The 20,436-nt window shown below is 41.2% G+C and overlaps 1 protein-coding gene across 5 annotated transcripts in view; it reads left to right on the forward strand.

The window, feature by feature from the left end:
* Positions 1–20,436, forward strand: part of LOC126474982 (mitochondrial enolase superfamily member 1-like) — a 141,966-nt gene that overhangs the window by 32,619 nt on the left and 88,911 nt on the right. For all 5 annotated transcript variants that reach the window (XM_050102519.1, XM_050102520.1, XM_050102517.1 and 2 more), the window contains exons 4-5: positions 12,719–12,834; positions 14,700–14,854. In XM_050102519.1, the coding sequence (XP_049958476.1) occupies positions 12,719–12,834; positions 14,700–14,854 (271 nt within the window). The remainder of the gene's footprint in view (positions 1–12,718; positions 12,835–14,699; positions 14,855–20,436) is intronic.

The raw sequence follows: 20,436 nt of genomic DNA on the forward strand, positions 1-20,436 counted from the left end.
CATGGTACACATCACCCTCAAACCCTCCAACCATCCTTACTTTTTTCAGGCACAGTCGAGCCAGTAGCTTTATGTGACCAGATTAAGACGGAGCTGAATCACTTGACGTCATTGGGAGTGATTAGACCAATTTCTTCAAGTGGATGGGCTATGCCCTTAGTAATCATAAAGAAGCTGTATGGTCAACTTCAGCCCTGTCGCCACTTCAAGGTCACTATTGACGCACAGTCAGTCATAGACACTTACTCCCTGCCATGCTCACAAAATTGGCTGGGAGTCAATACTTTTCGAAAATCAACTTGGCTGAAGCCTACCTTCAAATTCCATTGGACAAGGTATCAGAACAATTACTTGTGGTTAATACACCTTTCAGCCTCTATCAGTATCAATGGATAATATTTGGGCTCACTAGTACACCTGCTATCTTTCACATTTTTTAGAATAGGTTATGTTGGTAGTCTGCCATTGCATTAACTATCTTGATGATATCTTTGTGACAGTGCTACCATGGAGGGTCGCCTATATAATTAACGTTCTTTGTTTACTGTTCTACTGACTGACTGCCTCAAATTTAATCTGGCTAAAGTCTCACGTTTTACATCTACATCTACATCCTCACTCCACAAGCCACCTGACGGTGTGTGGCGGAGGGTACCTTAAGTACCTCTATCGGTTCTCCCTTCTATTCCAGTCTCATATTGTTCGTGGAAAGAAGGATTGTCGGTATGCCTCTTTGTGGGCTCTAATCTCTCTGATTTTATCCTCATGGTCTCTTCGCAAGATATACGTAGGAGGGAGCAATATACTGCTTGACTCCTCAGTGAAGGTATGTTCTCAAAATTTCAACAAAAGCCCGTACCGAATTACAGAGCGTCTCTCCTGCAGAGTCTTCCACTGGAGTTTATCTATCATCTCCATAACGCTTTCACGATTACTAAATGATCCTGTAACGAAGTGCGCTGCTATCCATTGGATCTTCTCTATCTCTTCTATCAACCCTATCTGGTATGGATCCCACACTGCTGAGCAGTATTCAAGCAGTGGGCGAACAAGTGTACTGTAACATAATTCCTTTGTTTTTGGACTGCATTTCCTTAGGATTCTTCCAGTGAATCTCAGTCTGGCATCTGCTTTGCCGACGATCAACTTTATACGATCATTCCATTTTAAATCACTCCTAATGCCTACTCCCAGATAATTTATGGAATTAACTGCTTCCAGTTGCTGACCTGCTATATTGTAGCTAAATGATAAGAGATCTTTCTTTCTATGTATTCACAGCACATTACACTTGTCTGCATTGAGAGTCAATTGCCATTCCCTGCACCATGTGTCAATTCACTGCAGATCCTCCTGCATTTCAGTACAATTTTCCATTGTTACAACCTCTCGATATACCACAGCATCATCCACAAAAAGCCTCAGTGAACTGCCAATGTCATCCACAAGGTCATTTATGTATATTGTGAATAGCAGCGGTCCTACGACACTCCCCTGCAGCACACCTGAAATCACTCTTACTTCGGAAGACTTCTCTCCATTGAGAATGACATGCTGCATTCTGTTATCTAGGAACTCTTCAATCCAATCACACAATTGGTCTGATAGTCCATATGCTCTTACTTTGTTCATTAAACGACTGTGGGGAACTGTATCGAACGCCTTGCGGAAGTCAAGCCTTCCATTGTTTATTTGGGTCATGAAATTTCCCAGAAGGCCATACGCCCCATGGAATGTGTCACTACCATTACGCCTTTGCTCCATCTGGCTGATGTGCAAGAAGTACAGGCATTTCATTGCAAAGTGGCATACTATCATAGGTGTATTCCCAGAGAAGCTAGTATCGACCGCCTCTTTCATCTGTTGCTTCAGAAACATCCTCCTTTTGTTTATTCTGCAGCTTGTGAGCTTTCTTTTGTGCAGCTTAAGGATAGCCTTTGATTTGTATGGTGTCTTACAAGATTTCAACCCGACAAGCGTCTGTTCCTGGCCACGGATGGGCCTGAGCACAGGGGGAGGGCAGGAGGGACAGTCCTGGTCAATTGCCATTCAAATGGCTCTGAATGACCTGTGCCTTTGAGCTGAAAACACTTGGCTCAGCAGCTTTATTTTCAAGTGGAAAAAAAGCCCTTGCCATTGCCTATGCCTTAAAAACTTTTTGTGTTCTTGTATGGTGCAAAATTTCATTTAATCGCCAACCGTAAGCCCTTGATTTCCCTGTTTAGCCTGTTAGTGTCCTTACTAGACAAAGTTACTCATCATCTACAGCATTGGGCTCTGATTTTGTTACTGGACAGTTATGAGATCCATTTTCACCCCAAGTTACAACATCTGAATCCAGATGCTCTGTCCTGACTCCCCATGGGTCCAGACCCCTCGTTTGACCTGGAGGCTGCTTTGTTTTCAACTGGATATGGATGTGAAGCACACAGTGGATAGCTTCTCCATCAGCAGTTGCCATGCTGCCTGTACTGTGAAGGCAGATCCAGGGCTCTGGTAGGTTGTAGACGTTATAATAGGGTTGGCTCGACTGTCTGCTGGGCAGAATTTTTATGCATCATGCCATTATTCACCTGCCGACAGAAGGTTTACTTCCTGTTTAGTGGTTCCAGCACTCTGTAGCTGGAAGTCCTCCACTTGTTACAGCAGGGTCACTGGGGGATCTCTTGCTCGAAACTGTTGGTGCGCTGCCATGTGCTTTGTCCGGGCATCAATCGGGAGGTGAAAAACCTTGTTGTGGCCTGCCACATGTGTACGGGCCAAGAGGCAGCAACCGCACACTATTTTTTTGCTATCCTGGGCCCTACAATCCTTGGGCAAGAGTCCACATTGATTTAGCTTTTTAGACACCTTGTGGTTATTGGCAATTTATGCTTTTTCCCATTTTCCTTGTGTCATTTGTTGTCTGTCTGTGGAGAAGCCATGTCTGTCGAGACCCTGTCCAAAATATTCTCCATAGAAGGCTTGCCTTGCGCTTTGGTTTTAGGCAATGGTCCTCATTTCATGGTGCAACCTTTCAAAGACATTCATACACAAAATGGCATTCACCACGGCACAGTATCTCCCCTCCAGCTGCAGTTGAACAGCAAGGCACGACACCTTATCTGAATGTTTAAGACACACATAGTAGAAGGTTTCCTAACAGAGGAGACTCTTATATCTTTTTTAAGCTCTTACAAAATGATGCCATTTGTGGACAAGACTCCTGCCTAGCTCCTGGATAGCCGTCAGCTGCTGATGCTACTCAACCTCTTATTACTGGGCAGGTGCTCCGAGCAGTACCAGTTTAGTTGATGTTCGCATCTGGCTCATCAGTCTGGTCCAGGGCTCAGGATGGCACCCTCACTGGATTCAGGGTGTTGTCGACAGCTGGCACTGTTACAGCATCTTCATGATTCACACCAAAGATCACCTCATGGCATACCATCAGAAACAGTTGCATCTGAGGGTGACGCTTGGCCCCATCCTTTGGCCGTAGGCAGGACGTCTCATTCTTACTTATCCCTGGCACTCCAGGCATCACAAAGGCTCAGTCATACCTGCCCAGCCCAATGGTCAGGGCTTCATCAGCACCAGTTCTGGTTTTGCTTCCTGTGGCAATTGCCGGCACCTCCCACTGTGCTGAACAGGTGCCACTGACAGCAGGGATGGAAGTCAGGTTTCCATCACCAGAGCCTCTCCTGCCCAGTCCACAATTGTTGCTGCTCATGCTGGACACCGCGTTGTGGACTCTCTACATTCAGATGGCTGCTGCCTCCCTGTTGTTGGACCTGTCCACTGGTTGCCTAAGGGTCTGTGGGCAGCAGGGGGTGCCCTTGTCCCACTTATTTTCGTCCATACGTGCCTCTCTGTGTGGATCAGGAACTTCCCATGCCTTCGGCTATCACCCTTGGCGTTGCCATGGATGCCACAGATGTCTCTTCAGTCACAGCATCATGGACGGTGAAGCCACTTTTTCCCCTCTGTAAGGAAGGAGGACTGTAGTAACCCACTGTAGTGCATGCCAATGTTGAAATGGCAAGCCCCCAACTACCTGAGGCAGCTGCCAGGGGCTGCCCAGTCACCAACTGCCATCACCTGGTCTGCCATGTTCGCGCAGCAGTACCTGGTGGGGATAGTGTTTTCATAAAGACGTTTATTTATTTATTGTATTTTTTTGCATGGAGACACCAACTGGTGTCTTTTGCAAACGTCATAGCATTTTTATACAAGTTTAGTACAGTCATATATACATATCTGATTACATATACATGATACAAATGTACCATTGTACCTAATAAGGCACAATATTGGGTGTTACATCGTACCTATTACAAATATTCAGATTTTACACAAAGGGAAACATTCCACATGGGAAAAATACATCTAAAAACAAAGATGATGTGACTTACCGAACGAAAGTGCTTGCAGGTCGACAGACACACAAACAAACACAAACATACACACAAAATTCAAGCTTTCTCAACAAACTGTTGCTTCATTGGGAAAGAGGAAAGGAGAGGGAAAGACAAAAGGATGTGGGTTTTAAGGGAGGGGGGAAGGAGTCATTCCAATCCCGGGAGCGGAAAGACTTACCTTGGGGGAAAAAAGGACAGGTATACACTCGCACACACACACATATCCATCCGCACATATACAGACACAAGCAGACATATTTAAATATGTCTGCTTGTGTCTGTATATGTGTGGATGGATATGTGTGTGTGTGCCGTCCTTTTTTCCCCCTAAGGTAAGTCTTTCCACTCCCGGGATTGGAATGACTCCTTACCCTCTCCCTTAAAACCCACATCCTTTCGTCTTTCCCTCTCCTTCCCTCTTTCCTGACGAAGCAACCGTTGCTTGCGAAAGCTAGAATTTTGTGTGAATGTTTGTGTGTCTATCGACCTGCCAGCGCTTTCGTTTGGTAAGTCACATCATCTTTATATATATATATATATATATATATATATATATATATATATATATATATATATATATATATATATATATATATATATATATATATAAAAAACAAAGATGATGTGACTTACCAAATGAAAGTGCTGGCAGGTCGACAGACACACAAACATACACACAAAATTCAAGCTTTCGCAACAAACTGTTGCCTCATCAGGAAAGAGGCAACAGTTTGTTGCGAAAGCTTGAATTTTGTGTGTATGTTTGTGTTTGTTTGTGTGTCTGTCGACCTGCCAGCACTTTCATTTGGTTAGTAGCAGTCTTTATTTCTTGTATTATAGGCATGCATATCAGAGCACTTTGTTGTTTTGATTTGATGTGTCACAAAAAATATAATTAATTTGTAAAGATACAGCGAGTAGACTGTGAGGTATTTATGATGAACAAAGATTTCCCTGCATGAATCTCTATACCCTAATCCATGGATAGGCTTCTGGGTCCTAGGTTGTAATATGTTCGAGATGTGTAACTACCTTCAATGTATTCTTGTTGTCACTCTGTGATTCAATAAATTGTACCTCTTTTACAGTTGTGGCTTTCCTTGTGTTTCTAGTTAGAGAAATGGTGACCATCTTCAGAGGAAAAAAAGAAGATGCATATGAGGTGGATATGCAATCCAACATTCCAGTGGATAAATTGAAACCCACTAATCATAAAATGTTAACAGACTCCATGTTTAACAGGGCCATGATTTCGATATAATCACAAAATTAACATCACTATTTTGAAACAGAATGGTCACTCAGTGATCCATCTCATCTACAGCTCTTTTTCTTCCCGTGAAGTTGGTTGCTATGATTGAAACTGGTAGAAAATGATTTGTACATATGATGGCAAACATACAATTTTTCTGTCACAATGAGAGAAGGGTAAGCTTGCTGAACAGGGATTCTTGATTAGTTTATTTATGTGTTGACTCCATTTAAATTTCTTATCCAACTAATCAGCAAGGAATATTTTCTAATCCAATTGAACAGGGTGCCATTAATGTCTGCTTCTGGTATTAGCAGATCATTTTTGGTTGTCTGAAATTGCCTAACTGAATCTTTGTGATGCTGTAAGCATAGTAAAAGAAAGAGACAAGTACATTTTGCATGAAGAATTAACTATGACATTGATTTTTGTGAGATGGGTGCTGCATGTGTTGATGCTGATTAAAAGCAAACATGGAAATGAATGCATGGACTACTTTAAAATGAATCCCTGCATTAATTATGCTAATTTATTATTGTGGGCAAGAAATTGGTGGCCTGCTTGTTACCAGAAATGAAACAGCAATCAAAGAAAAGGTTGGATTCTGGCAGCTAAGCATTGGAACAGGAGGAACTGAACTCATCTTTGAGAAATGTTATATTCATAGTTTTTGGAAATGCAAAAGGGATTCCTTTTATCCATTAGTTAGCAAAGGATGAAACAGTAACTGACAAATACTTTGGAAACTTTTGGAGCAACTGGATGAGAAACATACAAGGATGAGAAAAAACCAAATGAATAGCTAAAGAAAAAACATCTTTTGTCTGGACAATGCACTTCTGCATAAGTTTTTTGGCAGTTAGTTAACTGAGAAATTTAAAGAGCAAATTGTTGGGACATGCACCCTATCCACTACAGTTGGCAATGTCTCACGTGCACCCATTCTCACATGTAAAAAAATTTGTGCTGGTAAACATTTTCAGTCCAACTGAGAGGTCATGGCACATATTTTGTAGCTCTCACACACATCATGGATGAAAATATACTGGGAAAAATCGTGGGCTAAATGTATTGACCCCAGGGAGAACTACCTCAAAAAGTGCATTTTGACGTAAAAGTAGTCTGTTTCTGCCAGGTCAAGATCTCCTCTTCTTGCTCTTACACAATTTTATATTTTCTGTCCTCTCTGATTCTCTTAATATATTCCTGTAGCTTTCTATCGATAATATTCTTTCAGTGTCTCAAAACATTTCAGATTTTCCCATTATTTTTCTGTCTTCACTTTTACTCTTTGAATCTTTTTGTAATCCTCACATTAACCTGTTTACAGTACCAATTAGTGTGACTTAGTGTAAAACAATAAACCAACAACTTGGTGGAGTCACATCCAAATTCTGTGCCTGATTTTTGTTCTTTATTATCTCTCCAAAGTGCTACAAATCAATTCTGGTATGTTTTCGTCAACAGCTTTAGAGTAATTTCTTTCTCTCACCCTGGTTGAAGCAGAATGCTTGATGACTTGTCAAAACATGTAACTATGTGAAGCATATTCTCTTATCTTATTGTTATTAAGCTACAGTGTACTTACTATTCCAGGTGGGAATATTAAATATGTTGCATGGAGTTGTATGGTTGTTTTAGTTACCCCAAAACATCATGATATAAATTCAGCTTGTATGATAATTCATTTCACTATTAGATAAAGCCATCAAAATTCTCCCTCCTTCCCTCCTCATGAAATTCATTGTCTGAGTGTCTTTCTAGTTGCTGCTACTTGACTGGTTAGCATGTCACATGTCTCTACTGTACTGTCTCGTGTAGGTGACTGATGTGTGGCTAAGTTGCTTAGTACAGGAGCACTATAAGTCCTTGGCTGATGATTTGCAAGCAGTTTAATTTGTTTACTCACCAACCTGCATTTTCCAATAGTGCATCGTATGGTATTTTTAGATTCAACAGTGCAGGAAAATGGACCTACAGAAATAAACATGATGAACAACTGCATTCAAGAACAATGTTAATTTCTTCAAGGAACTGAAGCCAAGAAATACACACAAACAAAGATGGAAGCAGAAAACAGAAAGATAGGCAGACTGTTTACATTATTGACGTATCTTCACTCATGATGCATACGATTTTAGAAATGGCACATCCATACAGCCCACGGGCCTGGCATGATCTGGTGAGCCACCAATGAAATGGTATTATTTAAGCAATCACAAACGAGTGCTCGGCCTATTCTGTAACTTGTATTACTGATGTCCATTCAATGTGTTCAGTGCTACGCACAATCTGTACTTCATTGTCCCTAACCTCAGCTCTATAAAGTATTACGTTCCATAAATCATGTTAGTTCTTGCCATAACAAACTTGGTTAGATTTTCTTCACGAGTTTGTATCAGTGCTAATCACTGACAAACATCTCGGTGGAAGAAGTACTACAATATATCATTGCCCAGCTGCAAGCTTTAGTGGAACAACAGTAGGCTTTCACCTCCGCTCTCACTCAAGTGGCATTTGTATGTTCATGGTAGATTGCTCTTTCGCCAGTGCAACTGTCACCATTTCCAGCATATGATGAATCTGCTGGAAATTGGGGCTCCTACCAGACATGGTTATGCCAACATTTCCAGGTTTTTCGTGTGGGCAATGTAAACCTGTGTAGGGCTTTCTTTCTTTCTTTCCTGCCTTTCACCACACGTGTATCAGTTGTTGCGCCAACTTCCGGCTTTGCAGGAACTGGCCAGCTTATCATTTGATAAAATGTGCAAGCTCCTCTCAATCTATTACTGTGACTGAGCACACGTTATGTGTAGAATTTTACTATAGTTGGAAATGCCCAAACCTATCTTACAAAGCCTGAGCTGCAGAATTACATGGGTTGAGCCATCACTGAAAATTTGTCACTAGCACCCATCGTGAATCCTACACTGATCATGTGGTGCATGATGTTATTATTCGTATGGCCCCGGATAGGGAAGTCCGCAAAAAAGCTGCATCAGGTCATGCGACAACAGTGACCGTGTGCCCCCCTTCTGTCTTACCAGTACTGCTTCATCCAGCATGAGTGTGCTGCATGCCCTAAGCATTGGGCTGTTTGCAGCAAGTGTCAAAAGAACGGCCACATTGCATCAGTGTGCAATTCTTTTTCAAACGTAACAGATACAGTAGTACTGATGGGCATCAACTGCCTCTCTTCAATGTCTCTCTCTCTGAACAAATTGTTTATTGACTTGCGTGTGTTTAATAAACAGCTAAAAATGCAAGTGGACACAGGAGCTGCAATGACTTTAGTAAATGCACAAACATACATGGACTTGGGGTTCCCTCCCATCACACACATTTCACAGAAGTTAGTTAGCTACAATAAACAGCAGACTCTAATCCTTGGTCAGTTTTCCACTTCTGTATCTTACAAATCTGTTGTTTGCCCTCTCACCTTCCTTGCTGTGGATCATTCCCATACCACAGATCTGTTTGTGTTAGATGCTTTTAATGCTTTTGGTTTCTCCATTGCCGATGAGGTAAATTTAGAGTCAGATCAAGTTCCATACCAGCAACTAGAGGCCCTCTGCTCTGAGTTTTCATCACTATTTTGCCCTGGGCTTGGTTGTACTACCGATTTTCAGTTCACATTACCATGAAAGATTCCACCCGCCCTTGTTAGTTCAGGTGCGACAGGTGCCTGTCACCTTGCACAACTCTGTCAAGGCCAAATTAGACCATTTGATGTCTCTCAATGTCATTTGGCCAATTTCTTCCAGTGGCCGGGCTACATCACTGGTCATTGTTATGAAGCTGACGGGTAAGATTTGCCTCTGCAGTGACTTCCGTCTCATGAGTAATGCACAGTCCATGACAGATATGTACCCTTTGCCCCACTCTTACAAGTTTCTTGCAAAATTAGCAGGCAACCACTACTTTTCCAAGACTGATTTGTCAGAAGTGTACCTCCAGCTCCCCTCGAATGAAGCCAGTAGGCCACTGTCAATACACCTTTCGGCCTATAGCAATATCAACACTGTGTGCCCGCAATTTTTCAATGATTTTTAGAACAGCCTCTGTGCCTGGCTGCATCAGTTATCTTGATGACAACACTCTTTCAGGTGCTTCCATTGAAGACCACCTTAGAAATGTCCAGTTGTCGTTTACTGTTTTGCAGTCTGCGGGACTTACGTGCAATATTCCCAAATCTCAATTTTTTCAGTGGTCAATTGATTATTTAGGTTTTGAGGTTTCTCACACAAGGGTCAAGTCATTGCATCACTATGTTGATACAATTGTGACTTTGCCATGGCCGACTTTGTTAAGGAACTGCAGGTGTTTCTAGATAAAGTTGCATCCTACCATATGTTTTTGCCAGATGCAGCCATTGACTGCTCTTTTTAACCCTTTGGCTTCTATGTCAGACAAGACAGTGCATCATTTGTAGTGCTGGGCTCTCTTTCTCTCCCATTATAATTATCAGATCCATTACTGGCCAATGGCTCAAAAAGCCAATACTGATGCCTTATCTTGCCTTCCCACTGGGTCAGACCTGCCATTCGATCATGACGGGTTGCTTTCTTTCTATTTAGATATTGAGAACCAGAATGCAGTCGAAGGTTTCCCCATCACTAATGGCATGATAGTACTTAGTCATGTCCTCTCTTTTGTGCAGCACAGTTGGCCGGAAAAGCCGGGCCGTGCCTCGCATAATTACTTCTCCTTGCAGCACTGTCTTTCTGTGTTTGACAGGGATCTTTTGTTAGCTACAGAGAATGCTGCTTCACGGGTTGTGATTCCTGCTTCCTTATGCTGTAATGTACTGCAGCTTCTACGTGTTGGTCACTGGGGGACCTCTCACACCTAAGCTTTGGCCCGCCAGCATGTGTATTGGCTGGGCGTAGATAGGGACATTATGTGGCTTATTGCTGTTTGCACTCATGGTGTTCAGCAACAGGCTGTCCTGCAGGCATCTTTTTCCCCCTGACCAACCCAACAGCGCCCATGGGAGAATCTACATGTTGATTTTGCTGGGCCCCTCGTACATCAGTAGGCTCACTGTAGTGGCCTATTCCAAGTTTCCCTATGTGGCGCTTTGTCCATCCATGTCTGTGGTGTTTTGGCCTTGTTTAAGATTTTTGTAATTGAGGGACTTCCATGTACTGTAGTTACCAATCATGGCTTCCAGTTTGTTTCTTGAGAATTTGCATCTTGTTGACAGTTTAGTGGCGTTTGCCATCTCACAGCTCCCTCATTTCATTGTCAGTCCAATGGTGAGGACAAACATGTGGTTTGGATGTTTAAAATTCAAATGCGGACTTATATCTCCGGCTGGTCCCCTGAAGCTGCTGTAGATCGTTTTTTGAGTTCATACTGTTTCACTCTGGTGGGGGCAAGAGCCTGGCCAAGCTGCTCCATGGATGCCAACCACAGACCCTCCTTCACCTGCTGCATCTGACGCCGCACCTGCCGACCTCAAGGCCTCCGCATTGGTTCCGGCTGGGTGTGCCTGTCTGGGCTCACGGTTTCGGCCGCCGACTGAACTGGGTTCCTGCCATCATCAAGCATCACGGGACCAGCATCTGTGCATTGTCCACACTGCTGATGGTCACTTGGAACAGCTGCGGTCATGCGTGGCAGGGTCTGTTCCAGAGGGCCCACCATCCCCCCCCCCCCCCCCCCCCACCCCCACTGCGCTGCTGATGACTATCCCTATGTCATAGACAGTTCAGTTCACACAGCAGCAGGCGTCGCTGCCTAGCATATTGCTGTCTGGGGTTCCTGCCTGCACCCCTGCTCCTTGACTACCGCTGCCAATGCAGCCTCCACAGCACCTGATGCCACAGCTGCCACCTCCATTGCTGGGTCCTGCGTGGCTGTTGTCTCCGACGCCCCCACTGATGCCTCCAGAACCTTTTGTTGACCTTGAAAAGGATGTCGCAATGGAGATGCCATCCCTGGTCCTGTCCTGTGGCCTCTCATAAGAGGAGAAATGGCATGCCAAACTGCCCCCTCATCACTTGCAACCCTACTTACTGGTGCGTGCTTGCCACATGCTGCAGCAACTGCCATCTAGGGGTGATGAAATGGATGTCAGCGCTGCCAGTGATGTTCTTCATGGCTCATAATCACAGTGCCTTGTGAGATCATTGCTTTTTTCATAGTATCAGTGATTTTTTGGTACTAGTGCTTTTCCAGTACCATGCTTCTTTGGTACCAGTGACTTTTTTCTGTACCCTGCATTTTTTTCAGTACCATGTATTTTTCTGTGCCTAGTGTTTTTATGTATGTATGTGGTTTTCCAACTACCTAGAAGGAACAAGTGTTGTACCTTCACTCATGACTCAAACAATTTCAGAGATTGCACATCCATACAGTTCACAGGCCCGCTTACAGAGGCCCCATGGGTTGGCTTCCAGACGCGATCTGGTGAGCCGCCAAGGAAACAGTATTATTTAAGCAATCACAAATGAATGCCCGGCATACTCTGTAACCTGTATTACTGTTGTCCATTCAGTGTATTCAGTGCTACATGCCACCTGTACTTCATTGTATTGTAATTGGCTCTATAAAGTACTATGTTCCATAAATCATGTTTGTTCTTGTCATAACAGTTATAAACAGAATACTGTCCTCAAGTGAGATTTAAGTAACATGGTTAACTTAGATGTGATTTTATTTAAATAAAACCCTGTGCTTTAAAGTTTATACTTGAGAAAGTCTAATGTCTACACTTCAGCTCCTAGCCTCCTCAGTGCTGACAGCTACTTTACTAGTTTTATTTATTTGAAGAATTTTCATGCATTATTCTCCTATTTCTATTAGACCAGCGGTTAAAGTTATCTGCAAAATAAGTGATGAAATCTGATGTTTTGTAAAAGAAAATTCCTTCATTTGAAACTAATAATAAAAGCTATGGGAGATACTTTTGTTCTTTCCCATCTTTCACACCTGCAGAAATTAATCAGTGACAAAAATTAGAATATCAAAATTTTCTCTTCATTGTGTTTGTAGGCCTGGCACAGATTCCATGCTTGATGAATGGGATATCATCTTACAGATGCATTTTTTTTTTTCTTTTCAGTGGTGCAAGCAGTTAAGTCCTTGTCTTACCTTGTGGTAGGCCAAGATGCAGGTGACATTTTCAAGGACTTTGGCAGCTTTTGGAGAAAGCTTACAAGTGAATCACAACTAAGATGGGTAAGAATATAATTGAAAAACAATTTTATCACTAGAGTGAAAAGTTACTTTCTGTAAAAAATGTGCCAGCTGATTTCAATTTTTTTTTTTGTAATTCATACAAGAAACAACTATGAACATAATATTAAACAAAAGTGAACCAAATCATGAGTTAAAAATATTGTACTCACACTTTTCCTTTGATTATCCTGTCTTGTGGTTATGGCTCTCTTTTCAGATATGACAGCACTAAAACCCTATGTTTGGCAGAGAAATAAAATTGTCTCTGCATTAAAATTATGGTTTAGATGTAGTTGAAAAGGATAGTATTATATTAACTCATAAATTTAATATTATATTGGAAAGTCCTGTGCGGAGTATAAATAATGTAAGGAGTAAAAGATAACTAATCACTATAGTTGAGGCCTTATTGGTTGACAGACACATAAACGAGATTGAAAAATTTGCTGAGCTTCTGAGCAGTGTTCTCCAGAGTTAACCGATTCAAAGTTCCGATATTCACACACACATTGCTTCAATGTCCCAGCCAACTACACTGTTCTGAAACTGTACTGCTGAGACAGTGTAACTGAGCATGTATTTGTGTGTTTTGTATATTTGTATTAGTTGTCTCTGAAGAAGAACACTGCCTGAAAGCTCAGCAACAGTTTCAATCTTACTTATGTGCTTTTTAACTGTGCAATGCTTCAACTATATGGTGAGTAGCCACCTCTATTCCTTCCATTATTTGTAACCCATAACTCTGTTTCCTGGAAGAACATGTGATGTTTTAAGTCATTCTCAGGTCATTGTCATTTCATGCCAGTGCACCTAGATAGATAATACATGTAGAAAAGTTTACTATTTTCTCTTAGTATGATGTTTGGCACTTTCAACTGTCATAGAGCAGCGTATAGGAAAAGATTACTACTTATGTAACTGATCCAGCAATAATAGGACTTAATATTATAAAAACAAATATTTAGTTTAACATTATGTATGAGGCATGTATATCATCACTGTTCCATGTCCATTAAGATCCTCTATCTTGATGAGAACTGTGGAATACAGCGATTGAATGATGTCAAATGAGTTAGCGTATAAATAAAATATCATCAAAATTCAGACTCACAGAATTTCTTAACTATTCTTAAGGATACAAAGGCAAAATTAGAGAAAAAAGACAGAATATCAACATAGCAGTAAAATAGTATTAAAATACTAGGTACAAAAGAAATGTAAACCTTGAGCTTTTGAATGTCTCTCTGTCTCTTTTCTAATGTGGTTATGGTAGTAAGCCCTTTAGTGTGGCATTTCATTTTTAATTTTGATAATTTGGTTCCATCCTGTGTAGAAATGAGCCACACAAAATTGGGACTTGGTAGGAAATGCAGAAGGGGTGCTCATGAGCTTTCAAAATTGGGAAGTCTAGAAAAAAGAAAACCATCAATTCATCATTTTGTAAAATATCCAACTGCATGGTAGATTAATTGATTAAGCAGTACAAGCAGTCTGTTTCACTTCTATCATCTTAAGTGATTGCATTCTCATTTCACAGAATCTTTGGTACGGTAACTTGACAGGCTGAGAAAGAGAGAGGGGTGGTGGTGGGGGAGGCAAGCCATTTATTTTGACTCAACGCACATCCCTCCAGTCATCTTCATTTTTGAGAGAAGGCAGCTATTATAGCAAATACAACATCTTTGTCTTCCATTCACTTACATGAGAAAATGTATTTACTCAGATTTTAGTTACAAGAAATAATTGAAAGCCAAATTACACATGTTAAACAATTGTTTTGCAAGTTTTGAGTGAAATAAGTTAATTATGTGTCAGTGTACAATAATAGTTGTTATTTCTGTGTTGTTATTTCTGTGTTACCACAGGTGGGTCCCGAGAAGGGAGTAATTCATCTGGCAACAGCTGCAATAGTCAATGCCTTGTGGGATTTGTGGGCTACAGCAGAACATAAACCTCTATGGAAATTGCTGGTTGACATGAATCCAGAAACTCTTGTATCCACAATTGACTTCAGATATATGTAAGTATAAAAACGTATTTGACACTAGTCTAAAATATTTTACACTTGACAGTAGATATCACTGTTGATAAAGCAAATGCACAACTGTTGCAAGTATTTATTTGAGAAATGAACCATCCAAATATATGTTTTTGAATGTTACATGGTTTTGACCTGTGCTGTTAGTAGAGGATGTACACTGTTCCTGTTGCCTGATATCCTTTATTAATTATTTCATTGGTTCAGTCAGAGAAACCAAAATGAAATTTTTGATTATGATTCACAGGAATAATGATATTAGCTGCTAGTGGACATTGAAATACATCAATGGGGAAGTTGAAAATTTCTGCCAGACTGGGGCCTGAATGTGGATTTTCCCATTTCTCATGAACAGTTGACTTATCCACCTCTGCCATCCAGACATCGTCCCTTACTGACTCAAATTTCCAACTTATCTACACATGACTGATGTAGTGCCCCTATTCATTATTCTTGTTACTCACAGCAATTTGCTGATTCCCATAAGAGTTCAAGTGTGTTTGTGCATCTGCACTGAAGGGATTATTGGGCCCGTTTTTTTTTTTTTAAAAAAAGGGTGGAGCCCCTCCACGCCCTACACCAACATGGTGACCATCACAAAAGTTCTACTGTCACCTCTGTATATGTTAGTTACTAATCGAGGACTTCATGGCATGTGGGCCGGTGATGCTATCTGTACATGTGGGTAGGATTACCCACAAATGTGGTCACATCAAGGAGATAAATAGTGGACAAAATGTGAACAAAGGGTAGGGTTTCGAGGACAGAAGGAAAAAAGTGCCAAAGCAACCACCAAGGGAAAAAAAAGTCCCTACGATACTCTGGTTGGGTAGTAAGAGCAGTACCAGTTTTCTTGTCATCTGTGACAGATCATGCGAAGGTGAGGTTTTGTTAGTTTTGGATATCGTGTGAGTCCTATCGAGGAGGGGTACTGCTGGGCTAGGCACGTGTGAGTTTCGTGGGCCAGCTGTAGTGTCTGTACCTGTAACAAGCCAAGGTCGTTATACAGGCAGTATATTGGTCATAAATTGATCACACTGTGTAAGGATTTTCGTTGGGTTTGTTTGCATTTTAGTGTGCAGTACAACTTCCCTGCATTGCCAGTTGCTCAGCTGGTTTACAGCTGTCACTGCTAGTTAGTTTTGCTATGCTGCAGGGTTCATCTACATCTACATCTACATGCCTACTCTGCAATTCACATTTAAGTGCTTGGCAGAGGGTTCATCGAACCACAATCATACTATCTCTCTACCATTCCACTCCCGAACATCGCGCGGGAAAAACGAACACCTAAACCTTTCTTTTCGAGCTCTTATTTCTCTTATTTTATTTTGATGATAATTCCTACCTATGTAGGTTGGACTCAACAAAATATTTTCGCATTCGGAAGAGAAAGTTGGTGACTGAAATTTCGTAAATAGATCTCACCGCGACGAAAAACGTCTTTGCTTTAATGACTTCCATCCCAACTCGAGTATCATATCTGCCAAACTCTCTCCCCTATTACGTGATAATACAAATCGAGCTGCCCTTTTTGCACCCTTTCGACGTCCTCCGTCAATCCCACCTGGTAAGGATCCCACTCCGCGCAGTAATATTCTAACAGAGGACGAATGAGAGTAGTGTAAGCTGTCTCTTTAGTGGACTTGTTGCATCTTCTAAGTGTCCTGCCAATGAAATGCAACCTTTGGCTCGCCTTCCCCACAATATTATCTATGTGGTCTTTCCAACTGAAGTTGTTCGTGATTTTAACACCCAGGTACTTAGTTGAATTGACAGCCTTGAGAATTGTACTATTTATCGAGTAATCGAAATCCAATGGATTTCTTTTGGAACTCATGTGGATCACCTCACACTTTTCGTTATTTAGCGTCAACTGCCACCTGCCACACCATACAGCAATCTTTTCTAAATCGCTTTGCAACTGATACTGGTCTTCGGATGACCTTACCAGACGGTAAATTACAGCAACTGCGAACAACCTAAGAGAATGCTCAGATTGTCACCCAGGTCATTTATATAGATCAGGAACAGCAGAAGTCCCAGGACGCTGCCCTGGGGAACACCTGATATCGCTTCAGTTTTACTCGATGATCTGCCGTTTATTATTACGAACTGCGACCTTCCTGACAGGAAATCATGAATCAGCTTGATTAGAAGTTGCTTGTGAATGGTGTCAAAAGCTTTCCAGAAATCCAGAAATACGGAATGAACCTGAGATACCCTGTCGATAGCGGCCACTGCTTCGTGCGAATAAAGAGCTAGCTACGTTGCACAAGAACGATGTTTTCTGAAACCATGCTGATTACATATCAATAGATCGTTCCCTTCGAGGTGATTCATAATGTTTGAATAAAGTATATGCTCCAAAACCCAACTGCAAACCGATGTCAATGATATAGGTCTGTAGTTCGATGGATTACTCCTACTACCCTTCTTAAACACTGGTGCGACCTGTGCAATTTTCCAATCTGTAGGTACAGATCTATCAGTGAGCGAGCGGTTGTATATGATTGCTAAATAGGGAGCTATTGTATCAGCATAATCTGAAAGGAACCTAATCGGTATACAATCTGGACCTGAAGACTTGCCTGTATCAAGCGATTTGAGTTGCTTCGCAACCCCTAAGGTATTGACCAGTGTTCGCCATGTCTGTGTGTTGCTGCTATCCATAGGTAGTTAATTGTCCCTAACTAGGAGTGTTTTTGGACTGTTATGTTTCCACCTATGGTTGTGATCATAGTTTCCCATGTTAAGGATGAAAGGTTTGTTCGAATTCTCACTTTCCTGTACCGTCATGTGGCAATTTTTTCGAATACCTCTGTGAGAGTCTCACGGCAGTATTCTCTGTGAAGGTCTGTGGTGCGTGTGTGTCGTGGTGCGTCGCTTATGATACATAGCACTTTGTTTTGTATGATCTGCAAGTGGAGCAGACATGTTGGAGCTGCATATCGCCAGACTAGAGCTGCATACGTCATCAGTGGTCTAATTAGTGTTGTGTTCTGCAGCTCGTGGTCTTGTGGTAGCGTTCTTGCTTCCCATGCACGAGATCTCGGGTTCGATTCCCTGTGGGGTAAGGGATTTTCCCTGCCTTAAGATGACTGGGTGTTGTGTTGTCTTCATCGTCATCATCATTCATCCCCATTGCGGTCAGAGGAAGGCAATGGCAAACCACCTCCGCTAGGACCTTGCCTAGTGGGCAGTGCGGGTGTTCCACATCGTCCTGTACGCTCCTCGGAGTATGGTACCTCATCATCATCATCATCATCATCACATTATCATCATATCATCATCATGACATGGACCTCGACACTCTCCTATACAGTGTGCTTTGCCTGTTGAGCATTGAGTAAAGCTGTTTGAGCCTCACATTAGCTCGGTTAGTCAACATAATCAGTGTGGTTCCCCCTTGTAAATTTCTGGGCCAACCAGCCATCTCACTCTAGTTATGTACAGAGGCACAAACACGCTCAAACTCTTACAGGAATTGGCAAATTGCTGTGAATAATGAGGATAATGGGCAGGGCATTGTGTCGGCAGTGTGTGGATAAGTTGGAAATTTGAGTTGGTCAGGGACTACGTCCAGACGCTCGAGGCAACCGCTCACAAGAAATAGAAAAATCTGGGTTTGATTTCTAGTCCAGCACAAATTTTCAACTTTCCCTATTGATGTTTTTCAGTGCCCACTAGTAGCTAATGTCATTATTTCCTTTGGATAATAATCATATAAGGCTGCAGGATCACGCAAGGTGTCTGTTTTATCACTTCAAATGTGGTGAATTATTTTTCGAAGTGGATTACTGTACACAAGGTGTCCCTCAAGGCTCCATTTTGTGGCCAATCTTGTTTCTATTATATGTAAATGACTTATCCACAAATATCAATTCCCCATCAGTTCTTTTCGCAGATGATACTTCTGTTTTAATTGAAGATGGCAATGCAGAAAAAATTCCAAGCTTCATTGTGAGTACACTGGATACCCTAGAAAAGTGGTTCCAATTAAATGGGTTGAAACTGAACATTGCAAATGCCCATATGGTACATTTCCAACCCAAACACTCAAAATGTGCAGAGCTTAAAATACAATGCAGTAATCAACCTGTGGAAGCAGTTGACACTGTCAAATTCCTGGGACTAAATGTGGACAAGAACTTGAACTGGAACACACATATTGACTCCTTATTAAATAAACTAAGCAGTTTTGCATTTGCAATGCAGATACTTGCAAATTCTACCAACATGAGTACATAAAAAATAGCATATCATAGTCATTTTGAATCAGTCATTAGGTATGGTATAGTTTTCTGGGGGAGTTCAAGTAGAGTATCTCGTATACTGAAAATTCAGAAAAAAATTATCAGATACATGTGTACTGCACAGGAAACAGAATCTTGTCGTCCATTATTTCGACAACTGCAAATCCTAACTGTACCCTCCATATACATTTATGAAATTATTATCTTCCTACACAGCAGAAAAATTATTTGAGGAACATCATTTTAACCACACATACAACACAAGAAATAAAAATAATTTTATGCTTCTCACACACAAATTGAAATTATATTAATGGGCTCCACAGTATAGGAAAATGACAACATATAACAAATTAATGGGCAAAAGTAAATTTATTGTTAAGCCAGAGATCCTGAAAATAAGGCTACATCATATTCTGGGGGAGAAATGCTACTATTTTAGATGATGACTTGATAATTTGAGCTAGGGTAATTTAGTGTAACAGTTTTAGATACTGTTTTATTTATTGTTATTAACAGGGCCTTTTGTGTATATAAAACAAAATTGTATTATTATTATGCTGCTGTATGTAACATCAGCTTTCTACGTTTACGGTAAATTTTACCAAACTTTTGACGTGTCTCCTGTACCTGAATCAAATGATTTTGATCATGTATGTTACAAGACTAATAAACCACTCACAATTCTGTTGGACATGTCCAAAAAACAGACACCATATATACAGGGTGGTCCACTGATCGTGACCAGGCCAAATATCTCACGAAATAAGCGTCAAACGAAAAAACTACAAAGAACGAAACTTGTCTAGCTTGAAGGGGGAAACCAGATGGCGCTATGGTTGGCCCGCTAGATGGTACTGACATAGGTCAAACGGATATCAACTGCGTTATTTAAAATAGGAACCTCCATTTTTTATTACATATTCGTGTAGTATGTAAAGAAATATGAATGTTAGTTTGTGATAGATAGCACTGTAATAGTCACAAACATATGGCTCTCAATTTTAGATGAACATTTGGTAACAAGTAGGTTTTTTAAATTAAAATACAGAATGTAGGTACGTTTGAACATTTTATTTCGGTTGTACCAATGTGATACAAGTACCTTTGTGAACTTATCATTTCTGAGAATGCATGCTGTTACAGCATGATTACCTGTAAATACCACATTAATGCAATAAATTCTCAAAATGATGTCCGTTAATCTCAATGCATTTGGCAATACGTGTAACGACATTCCTCTCAACAGCAAATACTTCACCTTCCGTAATGTTCGCACATGCATTGACAGTGTGCTGACACATGTTG

This window comes from Schistocerca serialis, chromosome 4 (assembly GCF_023864345.2).
Source record: "Schistocerca serialis cubense isolate TAMUIC-IGC-003099 chromosome 4, iqSchSeri2.2, whole genome shotgun sequence".
In the NCBI taxonomy this organism is placed as follows: domain Eukaryota; kingdom Metazoa; phylum Arthropoda; class Insecta; order Orthoptera; family Acrididae; genus Schistocerca; species Schistocerca serialis.